Raw genomic sequence first — 17,749 nt, 5'->3', positions numbered from 1 at the left:
ATATCTGCAACGTAACATATATCGTAACATTTCATTGATATGAATACCATTTTTGTGTCACTTACAGAAATTTTCACTCTGATCTTTCATGGCAGCAATATTGCAAGTATACTTGCGTTCTTTATGAATTATCTTAATTGAATATTGGCGAAAAAGAAACGAGCAACATAGTCGGTAGTTTCTCAACTACCCGCACCAGCCAAGGATGAGGCATATTTTTTAAAAAAAGTGTAAGAATATTTAAAGATTATTTGACCGTTAGCTTCGGATATTGATATGCTTCGGAAAATCCTCAATTATCGGAAACATTTAAGACTTGTTTTTACATCTCACATTTGTTTATGTATTTATTTGACGGATAACATTCCACTCTGTATGAAGTGCTATTGCGGTTATCAATGCGAAGCATCTCGCAGATGTAAGTGGAGCTGCGGTAGGAAATGGAGAAATTGCAGTGGAGTGCAGAAGTTACGAACGAAAGTAACTTGCGTGATGTGTAACTGGCGATAAGCAAAGCTCGGTGAAAGTAGGACTATATGTAGATAGAAAGATAACTGAATCAATTACAGAATGAGATGAACAGAAATGAAACGTCTGTTATACAATAATAACACTTAAGTCATTGCGATTTATAATGAGTCCAAAGACATCACAAAAGCCGGGACATGGTTCTTAATAGTGTGTGTAGCGACCATGGGCAACAGTGCAACCTCTGCATCGTGTTCCCATGCTAGGAACAAGGCTGCTAGGGAGTTCTTGCGGTATGGCGTTGCATTTCTCCACCAGCGCGGTTGACAACAGCGGTTTGACAACTGCGGGATGTTCGTTGGTGCAAGTGTCCGTGCTGCAGCAGTACATCACCCGTCGCATTTTACTCGTGCCCCATGACATTTAACTCTGGCGAACGATCGAATCAGTCTATGCGCCGAATATTATTTCGTACCAGGAGCTACTTCACTTGTGCCGTTATACGCAGTCGCCCATTTTCATTCATAAACACGAAGTCAGGGCTGAATACACCCCTGGAAATCGCACATAGGGGTGAAATACAGTCTCACATTAACGTTGACCGGTGAATGGAGATATGGAAGTTAGTGCACCCATGCGATACTATTCCTCCTTCACAATAACACTGGGACTACCAAAGAAATATTTTTCGACAGCGCTCCTGGGTGCATTACATTCCGTCATATGGCGAGACGTGGGAACACGCGTTACACTCAGAAACAGTTCTGAATGTCTTGTGATACCTAATGATGATAAGAGAACTGAAACTCGTCAGTGAACTACACACCCGAAAAAAATGGCAACACTATGTAAGGAGTTCATTAGGGGTCCATTACTATTTTCTAGCGCACTTGAGCAGATGTAATTTCGATCGATTGCTCACCCGCTACCTGCGATATTGAATATCTATGCTGCAATAGAATCGCAGGTCAGAGCAGTGCTAGCAGTAAGTCGAGTTTAGTAGCTTGCAGAGAGCAGTTGTGTTTTGTAGCTCGCACAGAACACTTGAGTTATGGATTTCGGACAGGGCAGTGCTGCAGTTGACTTGTGTTGGGCCGGTCGTGCATAACGATGGTGGTGCCTGAGCGATGCGGTATAAGGTAAAAAAAAATTATTGTTATTTGTTGCCTCACGCATATGTTAATTGCCACAACTGCTTTAACCACAACTGTAAAGTTAAAGTCCCATGTAATTCCTTGCAGAAATGTATCAATAATAACTTTTGTTCTGAAGAAAACTTTTGCAGTCATTTATCTGAGTTTGAAGATTTTACGAATTTTTCCTGTGCTTACCCATGTTGATTAAGCAAAAGAAAATCAGTTGTTTTCCTACAAATGAAAATCTGTTGGCCAGCATTGCACTGGGCTGCGCCAAAAATTTCTCATAGGAGCAAATATAAAGATAGCTTTATCCGGCGACATCATTGTGAGGTACGAATTTTTCAGCTTATTCAGGATGCTTTCACAGGGCCATGACGCAGCGCTGCTGGCGTCAAAACTTATGAATCTCGATATGCAGTCACTCTTTAATGCAAGATCACATTAAAAGTTGAAATTTTATTATTGGAAAGAAATTTTTTCTATTGGGAACCTAAAGATGATATTTCTGTGGGGAGGTTACACTAAATGTGAATATTATAATTATTTTTTCTTTTGGGAGGTTACAACCAGAAAGGAGTTGCGTGACATAAACGGAAGTTGGTAGGTATGTTTCTACACATCTCGAGCGTTAGTTACCTATGAGACTGGACGTGGTGAATTGATGTTAGCCACCACTCCCTTGCAGACGACAAAGACGTCATTGTCAGCACTTCATTGAGTTTGAGAGAGGTCATGTAATAATGCTACGAGAAGATGGATGTCCTTTCTGCGATATTGCAGAAAGTCTTGGTGTTGTGTTGACTGAAGAGCCGAAATGCACGCGTTTTAGCTCACGCAGGCTGGCGTGAGGAGCGAAGAACTATACTGACGTGAGGTCTGGAACATGACAAGGAATTAGAATTCAGAAAGCGGACGTAAGTAGTTTGATACTTAACTTTAATCAATTAATGATGAACGTCGCTCTTGACGGTACATGAGTCACAATATTATCTGTTCAGAAGACATAGTAACTGGATATGGCGCCTTGCTAGGTCGTAGCAAATGACGTAGCTGAAGGCTAAGCTAAACTGTCGTCTCAGCAAATGAGAGCGTATGTAGATAGTGAACCATCGCTAGCAAAGTCGGCTGTACAACTGGGGCGAGTGCTATGGAGTCTCTCTAGATTCGACCTGCCGTGTGGCGGCGTTCGGTCTGCAATCACTGATAGTGGCGACACGCGGGTCCGACATATACTAACGGACCGTGGCCGATTTAAAGGCTACCACTTAGCAAGTGTGGTGTCTGGCGGTGACACCACACTAGGCAATAATGCAGCCACTGTACCTTTTCTATTGGGAACTTAATCGAGATTTTTCTGGTCGAGGTTACACTAAATGTGAATATTACATTTATTTTTTTTCTGTTGGGAGGTTACAACCAGAAAGGAGTTGCGTGACATAAACGAAAATTGGTAGGCATGTTTCTACACCTCCCGAGCGTTACTTAGCTATGAGACTGGACGTGGTGAATTGATGTTAGCCATCACTCCCTTGCAGACGACAAAGACATCATTGTCAGCACTTCGTTGAGTTTGAAAGATGTCGTGTAATAGGGCTACGAGAAGATGGATGTTGCTTCTGCGATACTGAAGAAAGACTTGGCAATAATGGAGCCACTGTATGTACCTGATCGGTGGCAGCGGTGGTCACGAGAATGTATGATCGCAGGAGGACTGCGCTACAGATGGCCACGTGGCACTACTGACAGGGAAGAACGTCGTGTCCAGTGTATGCCTCTGGTGCATCGTACTGCATGCATCATAATGCATCTACAGCAGTAATGTGAGCAGCATTTGGCACCACTGTGACACAACGAACTGTTACAAACCGGTTAATCCATGGACAGCTCGAGCGAGACACCAGTATTATGCGTTCCACTGACCCCGGTGACTTCAGTAGCGTAAAGTGAGAACTCAATGGAGGCAGGTTGGAGGGCTGTAGTGTTTTCTGATGAAAGCTTGTTCTGCCTCGAAGGCAGTGATGACTGTGTGTTGGTATGAAGAAGGTCAGTTGACGGTCTGCAACCATCCCGTCTGCGTTCGAGACACATGGGCCTACGTGTGGATTTATGGTCTGAGGTACGATTTCGTATGACAGCAGGAGCAGTCTCGCGGTTCTTCCACGCATCCTGACGTCAGTTTGGTGATTCGGCCTTCTGTGCTGCCCTTCATGAACGGCATTCCAGGGGCTGTTTTGCTACAGGACAACGCTGGTCCACATAACGCTGTTGCAGCCAAACATGCTCTTCAGAGTGTCGACATCTTGGCTTGGCCTGCTCGATCAATAGACCTGTTTCCAATTTAACACATATGAAACGTCACCAGCAGACAACATTACCGTCATCAACAACAGCATTATACGTTCCTGTATTTGCCTAGCTACTGAAACACGCATTGAAGTTCATCCCACAAACTGACATTCGGCACCTGTACAACACGATGCAGGCACGTTCGCATGTCTGTATTCATAATTCGGGTGTCTATACCGTTTATTAATGTACCAGCATTTCACATTTGCAATAGCTTATCTCGGGTTTCCATTAATCTGTGATCTTGCAATGTTAATCACTTGCATATGTTACGTAGAAAAATGTAATGCAGAAATTTCATATCCCTACACTGATTACTTTTGGTCTTTCGATTTTTTTGTTTCTTATATGAAGCTTTTAGAAGGAAGAAAGAATCGTTATAACAATCATTCGTCGTAGAGGTCATGAGAGATGGCGTAGAAACTCCGATTCTGGGAATGAAGGAAAGCGGCGATGCCTTTCTTACGAAACTATCCCGGAATTTTCCTCAGACGACTGAGAGAAGGGGCGGAAAACCTAAAACTGGATGGATGGAAAGAGGTTTGAATCGCCCTGCTCCTGAATGCGAGTTCAAATACACATAAGCAAAATGTGCGAACAACACTCTGATGACCATGGAAGGAGGGGAAAACCAACAACATCAATGAGTAGCACAGACAATCTTCGCTACAGAGCCTAATTCGCGAAGATAGAAGCAACAGGAGAAAACAGAGAAGAGATTTCTTTCATTCTGATAGAACCAAGGTTTCCTTCCTTCTTTGGTACTCAGAGGCGAAACTACACTTAACTAAAATAAAAATTAGCTGGAAGTCGGAAGCTACTTTCGTGATGTTACGTACTGACCTACAACACTGAAAAACGTCGTCAGGGTTTCGTCGTCACCACAACCTTGACGGGTAACGTCGATGTCGTAATGCAACGGCCTTTCCTCAGCCAGCAGATCACTGACGTCTCTTCTACTTTTGCGGATGAGAGCCGCCTGTAACAGACCAGACAACTGATGAGTTTCGCTGGTGTGAGGGTAGTGTTAGCAGCCGGCGAGTGTACACCCACTTTGGTTATCCAGTGACCCGTAAGGTTGCGGAAGCTGCTCGCAGAGAGGCTAACACTGCTTGCAGAGGACGACACACAGTCGTCTGCGAGGAGCTCTCGAGGCGATGCCACAATGAAGAGTGTCAGCAGAAGCTGCCAAGTGCTTTCCCAGACCATACTGTCCTCTGAAAAACCAGACAGAACACGATTAGGAAGACTTGGCAAGGTACAGAAGTCGATTCGAATGCACAAAGCCCGACAAAGTACGTAAATCATCCAGATTTCGTGGACGGATGTCAATGTAACTTTGTACACATACTCTCCGTCATCGGGCGTGTAAAGGGTCGTAATTCTACGTGATACGTTGAATTGGCACCAGAGCACATTAAGGGGTATTCGTGGTAGGTAATATTACCAGTCTTGGTAATACACTCCTGGAAATTGAAATAAGAACACCGTGAATTCATTGTCCCAGGAAGGGGAAACTTTATTGACACATTCCTGGGGTCAGATACATCATATGATCACACTGACAGAACCACAGGCACATAGACACAGGCAACAGAGCATGCACAATGTCGGCACTAGTACAGTGTATATCCACCTTTCGCAGCAATGCAGGCTGCTATTCTCCCATGGAGACGATCGTAGAGATGCTGGATGTAGTCCTGTGGAACGGCTTGCCATGCCATTTCCACCTGGCGCCTCAGTTGGACCAGCGTTCGTGCTGGACGTGCAGACCGCGTGAGACGACGCTTCATCCAGTCCCAAACATTCTCAATGGGGGACAGATCCGGAGATCTTGCTGGCCAGGGTAGTTGACTTACACCTTCTAGAGCACGTTGGGTGGCACGGGATACATGTGGACGTGCATTGTCCTGTTGGAACAGCAAGTTCCCTTGCCGGTCTAGGAATGGTAGAACGATGGGTTCGATGACGGTTTGGATGTACCGTGCACTATTCAGTGTCCCCTCGACGATCACCAGTGGTGTACGGCCAGTGTAGGAGATCGCTCCCCACACCATGATGCCGGGTGTTGGCCCTGTGTGCCTCGGTCGTATGCAGTCCTGATTGTGGCGCTCACCTGCACGGGGCCAAACACGCATACGACCATCATTGGCACCAAGGCAGAAGCGACTCTCATCGCTGAAGACGACACGTCTCCATTCGTCCCTCCATTCACGCCTGTCGCGACACCACTGGAGGCGGGCTGCACGATGTTGGGGCGTGAGCGGAAGACGGCGTAACGGTGTTCGGGACCGTAGCCTAGCTGCATGGAGACGGTTGCGAATGGTCCTCGCCGATACCCCAGGAGCAACAGTGTCCCTAATTTGCTGGGAAGTGGCGGTGCGGTCCCCTACGGCACTGCGTAGGATCCTACGGTCTTGGCGTGCATCCGTGCGTCGCTGCGGTCCGGTCCCAGGTCGACGGGCACGTGCACCTTCCGCCGACCACTGGCGACAACATCGATGTACTGTGGAGACCTCACGCCCCACGTGTTGAGCAATTCGGCGGTACGTCCACCCGGCCTCCCGCATGCCCACTATACGCCCTCGCTCAAAGTCCGTCAACTGCACATACGGTTCACGTTCACGCTGTCACGGCATGCTACCAGTGTTAAAGACTGCGATGGAGCTCCGTATGCCACGGCAAACTGGCTGACACTGACGGCGGCGGTGCACAAATGCTGTGCAGCTAGCGCCATTCGACGGCCAACACCGCGGTTCCTGGTGTGTCCGCTGTGCCGTGCGTGTGATCATTGCTTGTACAGCCCTCTCGCAGTGTCCGGAGCAAGTATGGTGGGTCTATCACACCGGTGTCAATGTGTTCTTTTTTCCATTTCCAGGAGTGTATATACAGTGAAGAGACAAAATTGATGACCCTTCGTAATATCGTGTCGGACCTCCTTTTACCCGGCGTAGTGCAGCTGTAGCTGAGCAACACCAGACCACCGTTCCACCAACCGCAAGTGCTTGATCTGCAGCCATGGATGCAGCAGCGAAAAATAAGGGTGGTTTCTCAAATATTTAGATACCCCAAAAGGGTAACCATTGAGGATGGCTTCATGTTGCCTACGGCCTGGCTGCCAGCGATTCCATCCCGGGGGACCGCATGCGTTCACCGGACAGCAGCACCACTTGTCCCGCATTTAATAGCATAAATGGTGGCGTTAACACTTCCACACAGGGAAACACTGCACATTTTACAAGCTGCCGATTTGTTATTGTCTACCAGTCACCACGAAAGCTGCCTACCAATCACTTAGTAGTGGCACAGACAACCTGCCAGTTCGTTGTTTCCTACCAGTTTCATGCCAGAGTTGCCTTCCAATAAGCCACCAGAGTAAAACAGATAATACCCTGGCGTTGCGTTCAGTGATTCCCCCCCCCCCTTGCTCCAACCCCTAATAGTACACACAGCAAGTGTCAAGTGACATCCCAGAGATGTGACTTTGTTTTTTTTTTTTTGTTATCAGTCTGCTGACTGGTTTGATGCGGCCCGCCACGAATTCCTTTCCTGTGCTAACCTCTTCATCTCAGAGTAGCACTTGCAACCTACTTCCTCAATTATTTGCTTGACGTATTCCAATCTCTCTCTTCCTCTACAGTTTTTGCCCTCTACAGCTCCCTCTAGTACCATGGAAGTCATTCCCTCATGTCTTAGCAGATGTCCTATCATCCTGTCCCTTCTCCTTATCAGTGTTTTCCACATATTCCTTTCCTCTCCGATTCTGCGTAGAACCTCCTCATTCCTTACCTTATCAGTCCACCTAATTTTCAACATTCGTCTATAGCACCACCTCTCAAATGCTTCGATTCTCTTCTGTTCCGGTTTTCCCACAGTCCATGTTTCACTACCATACAATGCTGTACTCCAGACGTAGATCCTCAGAAATTTCTTCCTCAAATTAATGCCGGTATTTGATATTAGTAGACTTCTCTTGGCCAGAAATGCCTTTTTGCCATAGCGAGTTTGCTTTTGATGTCCTCCTTGCTCCGTCCGTCATTGGTTATTTTACTGCCTAGGTAGCAGAATTCCTTAACTTCATTGACTTCGTGACCATCAATCCTGATGTTAAGTTTCTCGCTGTTCTCATTTCTACTACTTCTCATTACCTTCGTCTTTCTCTGATTTACTCTCAAACCATACTGTGTACTCATTAGACTGTTCATTCCGTTCAGCAGATCGTTTAATTCTTCTTCACTTTCACTCAGGATAGCAATGTCATCAGCGAATCGTATCATTGATATCCTTTCACCTTATACTTTAATTCCACTCCTGAACCTTTCTTTTATTTCCATCATTGCTTCCTCGATGTACAGATTGAAGAGTAGGGGTGAAAGGCTACAGCCTTGTCTTACACCCTTCTTAATACGAGCACTTCGTTCTTGATCGTCCACTCTTATTATTCCCTCTTGGTTGTTGCACATATTGTATATGACCCGTCTCTCCCTATAGCGTTAGAGAACTTCAAACGTATCTCGCCATTCCTTATTACTTCCGTATCCCACTTCTTTGCGTATTGATTCTTCCTGACTAATGTCTTGAACTTCAGCCTACTCTTCATCACTACTATTTTGTCATCTGAGTCTATATCTGCTCCTGAGTACGCCTTACAATCCAGTATCTGATTTCTGAATCTCTGTCTGACCATGATGTAATCTAACTGAAATCTTCGCGCATCTCTCTTACTTTTCCAAGTATACCTCCTCCTCTTGTGATTCTTGAACAGGTTATTCGCTATTACTAGCTGAAACTTGTTACAGAACTCAATTAATCTTTCTCTTCTTTCATTCCTTGTCCCAAGCCCATATTCTCCTGTAACCTTTTCTTCTACTCCTTCCCCTACAACTGCATTCCAGTCGCCCATGACTATTAGATTTTCGTCTCCCTTTATATACTGCATTACCCTTTCAATATCCTCATACACTTTCTCTATCTGTTCATCTTCAGCTTGCGACGTCGGCATGTATATCTGAACTATCGTTGTCGGTGTTGGTCTGCTGTCGATTCTGATTAGAACAACCCGGTCATTGAACTGTTCATAGTAACACACCCTCTGCCCTACCTTCCTATTCATAACGAATCCTACACCTGTTATACCATTTTCTGCTGCTATTGATATTACCCGATACTCATCTGACCAAAAATCCTTGTCTTCCTTCCACTTCACTTCACTGACCCCTACTATATCTAGATTGAGCCTTTGCATTTTCCTTTTCAGATTTTATAGTTTCCCTACCACGTTCAAGCTTATGACATTCCACGCCCCGACTCGTAGAACGTTATCCCTTCGTTGATTATTCAATCTTTTTCTCATGGTAACCTCCCCCTTGGCAGTCCCCTCCCGGAGATCCGAATGGGGGACTATTCCGGAATGTTTGGCCAACGGAGGGATCATCATGACACTTCTTCAATTACAGGCCACATGTCCTGTGGATACACGTTACGTGTCTTTAATGCAGTGGTTTCCATTGCCTTCTGCATCCTCAAGTCGTTGATCATTGCTGATTCTTCCGCCTTTAGGGGCAATTTCCCACCCCTAGGACAAGAGAGTGCCCTGAACCTCTATCCGCTCCTCCGCCCTCTTTGACAAGGCCGTTGGCAGAATGAGGCTGACATCTTATGCCGGAAATCTTCGGCCGCCAATGCTGATTATTTATCAAAACTTGGACAGTGGCGGGGATCGATCCCGGAACTGAAGACTTTTTGATTATGAATCAAAGACGCCACCCCTGGACCACGGTGACTTTCGTAGCTACCAGATAACCGAAACAGTCTGTATATATGGGAAGACATTTACCAGTATCCTCTAATTAATTGCCCCGAAAAGCACCACAGCAACACGGTGTAAACCTCTACTTTTAAGCTGATTTAGTGCTTCATAATAACGTGGCCTGATGCCTAAAATTATTTTGTTGGAAACCACACTACCCGTGGAAGGCTACGATACCATTGTATGCAGTTGTAAAACGTTTAGTTTGTGCTATTAGTTAGTGCTAAGCGAAGTATTATGTTTGATTACGCTATCGTTTGAAAGCTGCAGGAACTATAAACTACGAGATAGGCGGCAGCAAACTTTCTTTGTATATCGACGTGTTTGTCTAAATTGAATACAGGCAATAAGCGTAACAACCATTCTCATCACGGTGGGCGCTGAAAAGCTCGCCGTTGAGCGCCCACAGGCACCAAGCACAGAAACACTCGTTACGGTGACACCAGTGGAGAAGTGGTACGGTTCGTTTATGCTGCGATAATACGGTCAGCTCAGATAGAGAGAATACAGCCCCAGTAGTGTTGCCAGCTGCTTCTTACGGACTAGTAACTTCTTTATCATTGTTATGATTTTCTGTAATGACACCACACCTCAGTTTCGGGTATTTCAACAAAGTCAGTTCCTGTTTCGTGAACTCGAAGTGTCTTTAACGAAGTTATTTATTCCAAAGTCACTGTCCTCCGCTTATTTTTTAGCTGACTCTTTAAACGCAACATAACTAATAGCAACATCTGGTCAGTCTACTGTTTTTGAAATTAAATTTTTTGGAACAATTGCGTCTCTTCTGAAATGCATCTGCACACTTGATATTAAAGTGTGTGATAGTTTGCACCAACACATGCCAAGCAAAATTGTGTTTTGTGCATAATTATATGCATGTACATAATATTGATATATTGTTACGAATGAGGTAATGTACAGATTTCATGTCACTTTCTGATACGCACTTCTTCAAGTAATGGAGATATTAATGGTGTTTTTAAGAATCTGGGACAGCCTACAAATGCGTTGTTATACACACAGGGTGTGAGAAACACCACAAATACAACGCATAGCCATGCCTTACAGGGAGTAGGAAAAACGTTGACGTTCAAAACATTTTCCAGTCATTTTGAAATGCGTTAACACAGATCCTCTATGGTTTTCAAGGGAATCTTATTCCATACTTCCCACAAAATAGTGGAAGGTGGAGGTAACGAAGGAGGAGTTGCATAGCGGTCGCACACCATTCTCTCCAGAGTAGAGCACAAAAACTCAATAATGATAAGGTCTGGCGACTTTCACGGCCAGGAGAGATGCTACAATTCTCCCTTGTGCTCACGAGACCAATCCTGAACGATGCGACTTTGTGGACACGGGCCCTGTCGTCTTCGAGCACATCATCATCACTGGGAAACAAACACTCTACAATACGATGGACCTAATTATCCAAAATAGACGTATGATCTTTGGCAGTAATGTGACTTTGCGGAGCAACAATGGAGCCATGGTTACCGAATCCCCGCCATGGTTTACTCTTAGCACATTGGGAGGGAAGCTGAGAGAGTGAAACGAGACTCATCCGTCCAAACGATATTTCTAAGTTTAATGGTTTCGGCACTACTGTTTGCTGTTATGAGAATCTGGTTCATGATGAATTGTTTTGAAATTCCAGCTCGCCTTGCAATGCTCTGTTTCTGGAACCCTCTTAATTTTGTTTCAGTGCTGACAGCGACCGCGATGGGACAAACTCTTGTGCAGTGACTTTTGTAGCTGTCGTCCTTAATTTTTTGTCCCAATCGTGTTCAGTGACGTTTATAACGATCACTCAACACAAATGTTGGTCGGCGTTGTGATTTATCATATGATGTTTTACCGAGTTCCACGAATGCGGTATAAATCTTCGACTCGGTACCTCTTCAAATAACAAACACTTTGGGTCTCTTGGTTACGCAACCACCTGCCATACGAACACCAACAATTTGCTCGCGTTCGAATTGTTCCAGCTGTGACATAACACTACACAGACCACTGTTCCGATCGCGACTGACACTTGCGTCGTATTGAGGCTACTGCACAAGTGCCGTTCGTGGCCAAATACAACAGCCCAACCTCCGGACGCGGCTATCTGCTATTATGTTCATGTATGTATGTCCCGCGGTGTTCCCATATTTTTATCCAACCCCGTTATTGAAGAAATGTTATTCAGAGGGATATATCCATGGGTGTGACGTGATATTACAGTGAATAAAGTCTTCAGTTTTTGATATTTTATAGTAAATCGAATTTTTTGTGTTTTTAATGTACTACCATGTTCAGAAGTATCCGAACGGAGTGAATTGCTTTCCGCCTGATTTGTATACGACATACTAAAGTAACTTTCTTGTAGGTCCCTTATCTGTTTTCGGTACACTCGTTTGACAAGTGCAGATGCAAATTAATAGAATAATAATGCTAGTATCAGAAAACACGTTATTAGAGGCGACAAAGCTTTTAACCCTCATAAACACAAAGTTTTATAAAAATCAAAAGGTAAAAAGGAAGTCTCAACTGATATTACGTATTTTTGTACTTGACCGAAACCCGGATGTTCTATCCAGAAACTATAGTTCCCGTTGACTAACCAAGAAATTTCTTAAATATGATTTCATCCACAAGTAACAAAGTACACACATGTTCAAAATCGAAGTGACGTGACTTAAGGCATTTGTTAGACGGTGATTGAAATCCAATACATAATGTGATTGTTAAATAATAATAATATTAATAATAATAAATAAGCAGAATCAAATGATAGATACCGACATCCTTCAACGGATATAACAGAGATAAATGTAACTGAAACGACGAGAAGATAGAAGTTTCGGCTTACCCGGATTTGAATCCTGCATCTGTCGACATTGTTTTATAGTCACCAATAGAGGTCAAATAACGCTTCCTTTCAGCATGCAACATCGTTGCATGTACGAATTGGAGATGACGTGACAAAAATTCCGTCTCTGACTGGGAGTCAAAATCGGCACCAATCGAGATTGTTGACAACACACGAAGAAATTTTAGAAATCAGGATAGTTTGTACCGTTAGTTATAGCTATAAAATGACATGATGGAAATTTTTGTGCCGGAACAGGATTCGAACCTAGACACCTGCGTATCGTGGAGACCTCGAAGAATTAGCACGAAATATGAAATCGTATCGCCCCGAAGCGGTCAAACCCGCGAAAGAACAGATCTCTCTTAGAATTCCAGTCCAGCACATGTATTTTCAACGTCTCAAGTACAAATACATAACATTGGTTTATTAACAAATAAAAATTTGAGGTGTAAGAACGTTTACTGCTGATAGCCTTTAAACTTGCCGCGACTTTCCACCCTACACTCACTTTTCTCTCGTCGCTAGCGAAGGGACAACAAGTTTAATGTGGATTTGGAAAAGCTGTGAAATTTACATGTTGTTCCCAGAGACGAACAACTTCTGTTCGTGCATATTAAAAAGCACACAAAGCCATACTCATTCCAACAGACTAGTGAACTATACACACGCAGCTGCCTCATGATTTTCTCGTAATAGAGGATACTTCACTCTGAATGAGAATATTGACTTCAAGGAGGTGAAATATAGCCTCTTTTCCTTGAGCGTCCGCATCACCTAAAAGAGCTGCCAAGACAAGCCAATACGTTTCTTCAGTTTGATTTTGTAATCACTAAAATAAAATCACATAGTGGCCTTCTGCATCTTTCATGGTCAGATAATTGAGGCGAAGGTTTCTGAATATGATATCTGGCTCATGGCCCAGAACAAAATTTTCAGAAGGTAACCTGCTTTTAAATTTTTGTTTATTATGATAAATCTGAGATGACGAGCGTTAAAGATATATCATATCCAATAACGTGTTTCGTGATATTTGTATTATCACGGTAGTAATTTGCGTATAGACTGGTAACCATACAGGGCAGTGTTTTCTAGTGGTCTCTTGCAGTATCCGTTTGGAGTAAGTAAACGACTGTACCGGAAGTAGATTAAAGGGCCACAATAAAGTTATGTAATCTGTGTTTCGTACAAATCAGAAAGAAAAGAATACTTTTAAGCATCATATTCGCTGTTGGGCATATAGTTTGGTAATGTATTGAAATCAGTAAACATAAGCGTTTCATGCAAGGAATCGGTGTTTTTCTACTTTCTTTTAATTATTTATAACTTTAAACATTATATCTTGTATTCACACCTATGCGTCAAGACATACAATCACGTGAGTAACAAAGAAAACTACCCGTAGGACAGCTTAATTAAGATGCGAATTATAAAGCCTACAATTAGGTCAGAATAGTTGATATAACAGTATGGAACCAAATGTTATAAGTGACTTTAGAACTTTTACGTTATAGGAGAGTATCGTTCGACGCTTGATAACACGTCTTTGTTGATATAATTTCAATGACCTTTTTTTTGTATGTTGAAGAGGCAACGTCGCTTGAATGTATAAATTTGAACTTCAATAGTCAGGCCATTCTCACATATTGGCTTTGAACCCCGCCACCCCTTATATTTTGAATAAACATCACCAGCAGTGGCGGCAGAAGACACCATGTCGAAGAGAGCAGAGGAGCTGACAGAGATTCAAGGAGCTCTCTTGTTCTTGGGGTGGGAAACTGCCCTCTAAAGTCAGAAGAACAGAGATGATCCATAACATGAGAATGCAGAAGGCAATGGAAACCACAGTACTAAAGGCACTTAATATGTACCCACAGGACATGTGGCCTATGATTAAAAAAATTGTCACAATGATCTCTCCCTCAGCAAAAGATTCCAGACTAGCACCCATTCGGATCTCTGGGACAGGATTGCACAGTGGGAGGTGACCATGATCAAAAGATTGAATAGTCCGACGAAGGATAACGCCAACAATTCGGAGCGGGGAATGTCAAAAGTTTTAAAGTGGTTGGTCTAACAACCCTACCACAACAAAGGTCAAAATTTAATAATGATTGTGGTGTTGCTCACGCTGCTAAATACTGCATTTTCGGGCAACAACAAAGTTATTATGTGGCAGGTGTCATTAGAGCACAGTTAATAGTCATTTCATGTAATAATGAAGAAACTAGGCACTCATCTTTTCGTGTTTCCCACGCTGGTCTCGTTGTAAAATCATGGCTCAATCGTCGAAAATCTAGGTGGTGATGATTTCAAGCTCGGATGCAAAGAGGCCTAGGTTTTTTTTATGCGACATTCAAAAGTTTTATAGATGTGTTTCACAAACCATTCTTGAAGATTAAACCTTTGAAAGTTAGCACAATGGTGATGTAAAAAATAATCAACACTCCGGATTTAAGTTACAAGTTACACTTCCTTTTTATTGCTTTTGTTGCAATATCGCGTAACACACAAAACATCACTTCACAATACAAAACATACTTGAAAACATCTTCCTCACTGTTAAAAGTTCACATTTTATAAGCTGAGTACGTTATGCGTCTTTCCAACATGATGATCGACTCTCTAATTAACTAACTAATAATCGCTTACGTGCCCAAAAATCAGAGTTACAAGTACATCATACATCATAGTGACAAAAGAAAGAATACACATAAGAATAATATCGTTGCAACATAAACATATCGATGTATCAAAGTATCTCTACATTAATGAAATCAAATCTGAATGTTGTCTCATAAATATTTTAACTACTTTACAGAAACACAGTAGAATACTGCTGGTATCCAGAGGTTCAGGTGAGCTGCCGTAATGGTTACGTAATTCAAGTACCATTACATTGGGAAGCTAAATAAATTGTAAAGGGAAATACAAAGAGTCAGTCAAGAAATGGTGAACTTAAATGTAAAGAAGATGAGGATTTATGGTCAGATTAGTGTAGGGCAATATCAACAGCACCAGAAAATTATATAACGGGAGTAGGATTCGTTATGAGTAGGAATATGGGGCAGAGAGTGAGAGTTCAGTGATAGGGTTGTTCTAATCAGAATCGACAGCTAACCAATATCAAAAACGATATTTCAGGTATACATGCTGACAGCTGGCATTCGAGAGGACGACGGTTCAATCCCACGTCCGGCCATCCTGATTTGGATTTTACGTGATTTCCCTAAATCGCTCCATGCAATTCCGGGATGGATCCTTTGAAAGGGTACGGCAGACTTTCTTACCCGTTCTTACCTAATCCGATGAGACCGATGACCTCGCTGTTTTGTCTCTTCCCCCAAACAACCCAACCCAACCCATGCTGACAGTGTGTAACGCCGGAAATGCATATCCTCCTATTTCCATCTATTGTACTATAATTTGTTTTCCTTATTTTTGCTACCTGAATATATGATATTTCTGTGTCTTCACATATTGTAATTGTTTTACTATTTGTATATATATATTTATGCATTTATGTCGATGTATAATTGGTTTGTTGTGTAACGATTATTTGTATTTTTACGCTGGGTCTTGCCTAGGGAAAACTGCTATCGAACGATTACATCGATAGGTCGTGTGAAGAATCAAAGTGTGTAGGATCTTTGGTAGTGTTAACTCTGCCGCGTGGAGCGCGGGCAGAGAGAGTCTGGCGGGAGTAGCGAGTGGAGCAGGTGTTGTGTGACGCTCCCGCGAGTTGCCGCGCTTTCGGGGTTTGGCAGCATGTAATTGCGCTCGACTCGCGATGATAGTTTCTGACATGGTGTCGCGGACGGGAAGCATTAGCTGGCGCACATCAAGAGCCCGTTTCGCCTGGTGACCGTGTCGAGAAGAAGGCGCGCTAACATCCAGCTTCTGCAACAGCGACGGCCGACAATGAGTGACTGTCGCCACCTCCTCGATCGACGGCTTCAAACCTTCAATCAACCAACAAGGAAGACTAAAAGCACGTAAAGTTTCAGAACTGTATGGCAGACCCCAGCTTTTGAAATTGTTCCATTTGCCTCGCAAAATTACAGCAACTTAGCATGAACCTTTGTTGCTCATTGTCCCAATTGCATTGCCAAGCAGGGTCCATTCCTTTTCCGAAATGAACCCGAGTGTCGTTGAAATTCAAACGCCAGCATAATTCCATTTCACTGCTTTAATTTCAAAGTTCAATTTAAGCATTAGCTGGCTACAATAGTTAGATTACACAAGCACAAATTAAGAGTGCGAGTTTTGGTTACCGTACTTTAGCTTACCTGTGACTGCATCTCAGCTTGGTATGTACTAAATTTTACTATTGTTAATTGTTCAGAATCGTTTAATTCAAGTTCAAAGTTAAATCTCTTCTTTCTAAATTGCGTAGATTCAAGTAGCTTTAGAAATGATTGTTGAGGTAGTCCAAGACTAACTGTATTTCGATGTGCTTCAGAAAGAAAGCTCACTATTAACTTCAGTCACTAAATTAACTCTCGATTTTCCGGTTTCATTAATTCTTTTGCTAAATTAAGTGTAGCGAAATTTATTACTTCTGACAAACTTTCAGTTTTCACGCTACACGTGTCAACCTTCAGTTGCCACGCTTCTAGTGCTAATTATATGTCTAATAACCTTTCTTTTTCAGTTATTATAGTAATTGTCCATAGGACTGGCGACCGTAATTTCCCCCAAATCTCAAATATCTAATTACCGCTAGTTAATTGTTAACGTAACGGCCGCACATTTACTTTCTTCATTAACTTTACCCCTTTTCAAAATTAATTTCCACCAGTTTCACTTGCATTCTTCCTTTCATTTAGATGTAACCCTTTCCTCCCTCTTTACCGACAGGTTAACTTTGGTGACGATTGCTTTTCCAAAATTCCCATTAGGTACACGCGGTTTCATTTTTCACTGTCATTAAGGTCGATAAGTGAGGGGGAGGTTACACGTGGCGACCTGGTGACAGGACAATCTTCAGTTTTGAGGTTGTTCTGGACACGAATTTTGTATGGTGCAAATCTCGTAACAAAGTACTGGTTACGTACAGGCCGTTACGTCAGCGAGAATAAGTAGTGGGAGTAATCCTAATTATATTTGAGATTTGGCATTTATATTGAAAATTAT

General features: G+C 43.0%; 1 protein-coding gene across 2 annotated transcripts in view; it reads right to left on the bottom strand.

The window, feature by feature from the left end:
* Window positions 1-17,749, bottom strand: part of LOC126457037 (hemolymph lipopolysaccharide-binding protein-like) — a 480,588-nt gene that overhangs the window by 15,503 nt on the left and 447,336 nt on the right. Inside the window, exons 2-3 of one of the 2 annotated variants that reach the window (XM_050093023.1) lie at window positions 5,007-5,170; window positions 4,797-4,950 (exon numbers count right to left, since the gene is read on the bottom strand). In XM_050093023.1, the coding sequence (XP_049948980.1) occupies window positions 4,797-4,950; window positions 5,007-5,170 (318 nt within the window). The remainder of the gene's footprint in view (window positions 1-4,796; window positions 4,951-5,006; window positions 5,171-17,749) is intronic. The other variant, XM_050093024.1, reaches the window with a different exon arrangement.

This window comes from Schistocerca serialis, chromosome 2 (assembly GCF_023864345.2).
Source record: "Schistocerca serialis cubense isolate TAMUIC-IGC-003099 chromosome 2, iqSchSeri2.2, whole genome shotgun sequence".
Taxonomy (NCBI): domain Eukaryota; kingdom Metazoa; phylum Arthropoda; class Insecta; order Orthoptera; family Acrididae; genus Schistocerca; species Schistocerca serialis.
Note: the sequence above shows the minus strand (reverse complement) of the source record. Positions and strands in the feature narration are given on the sequence as shown.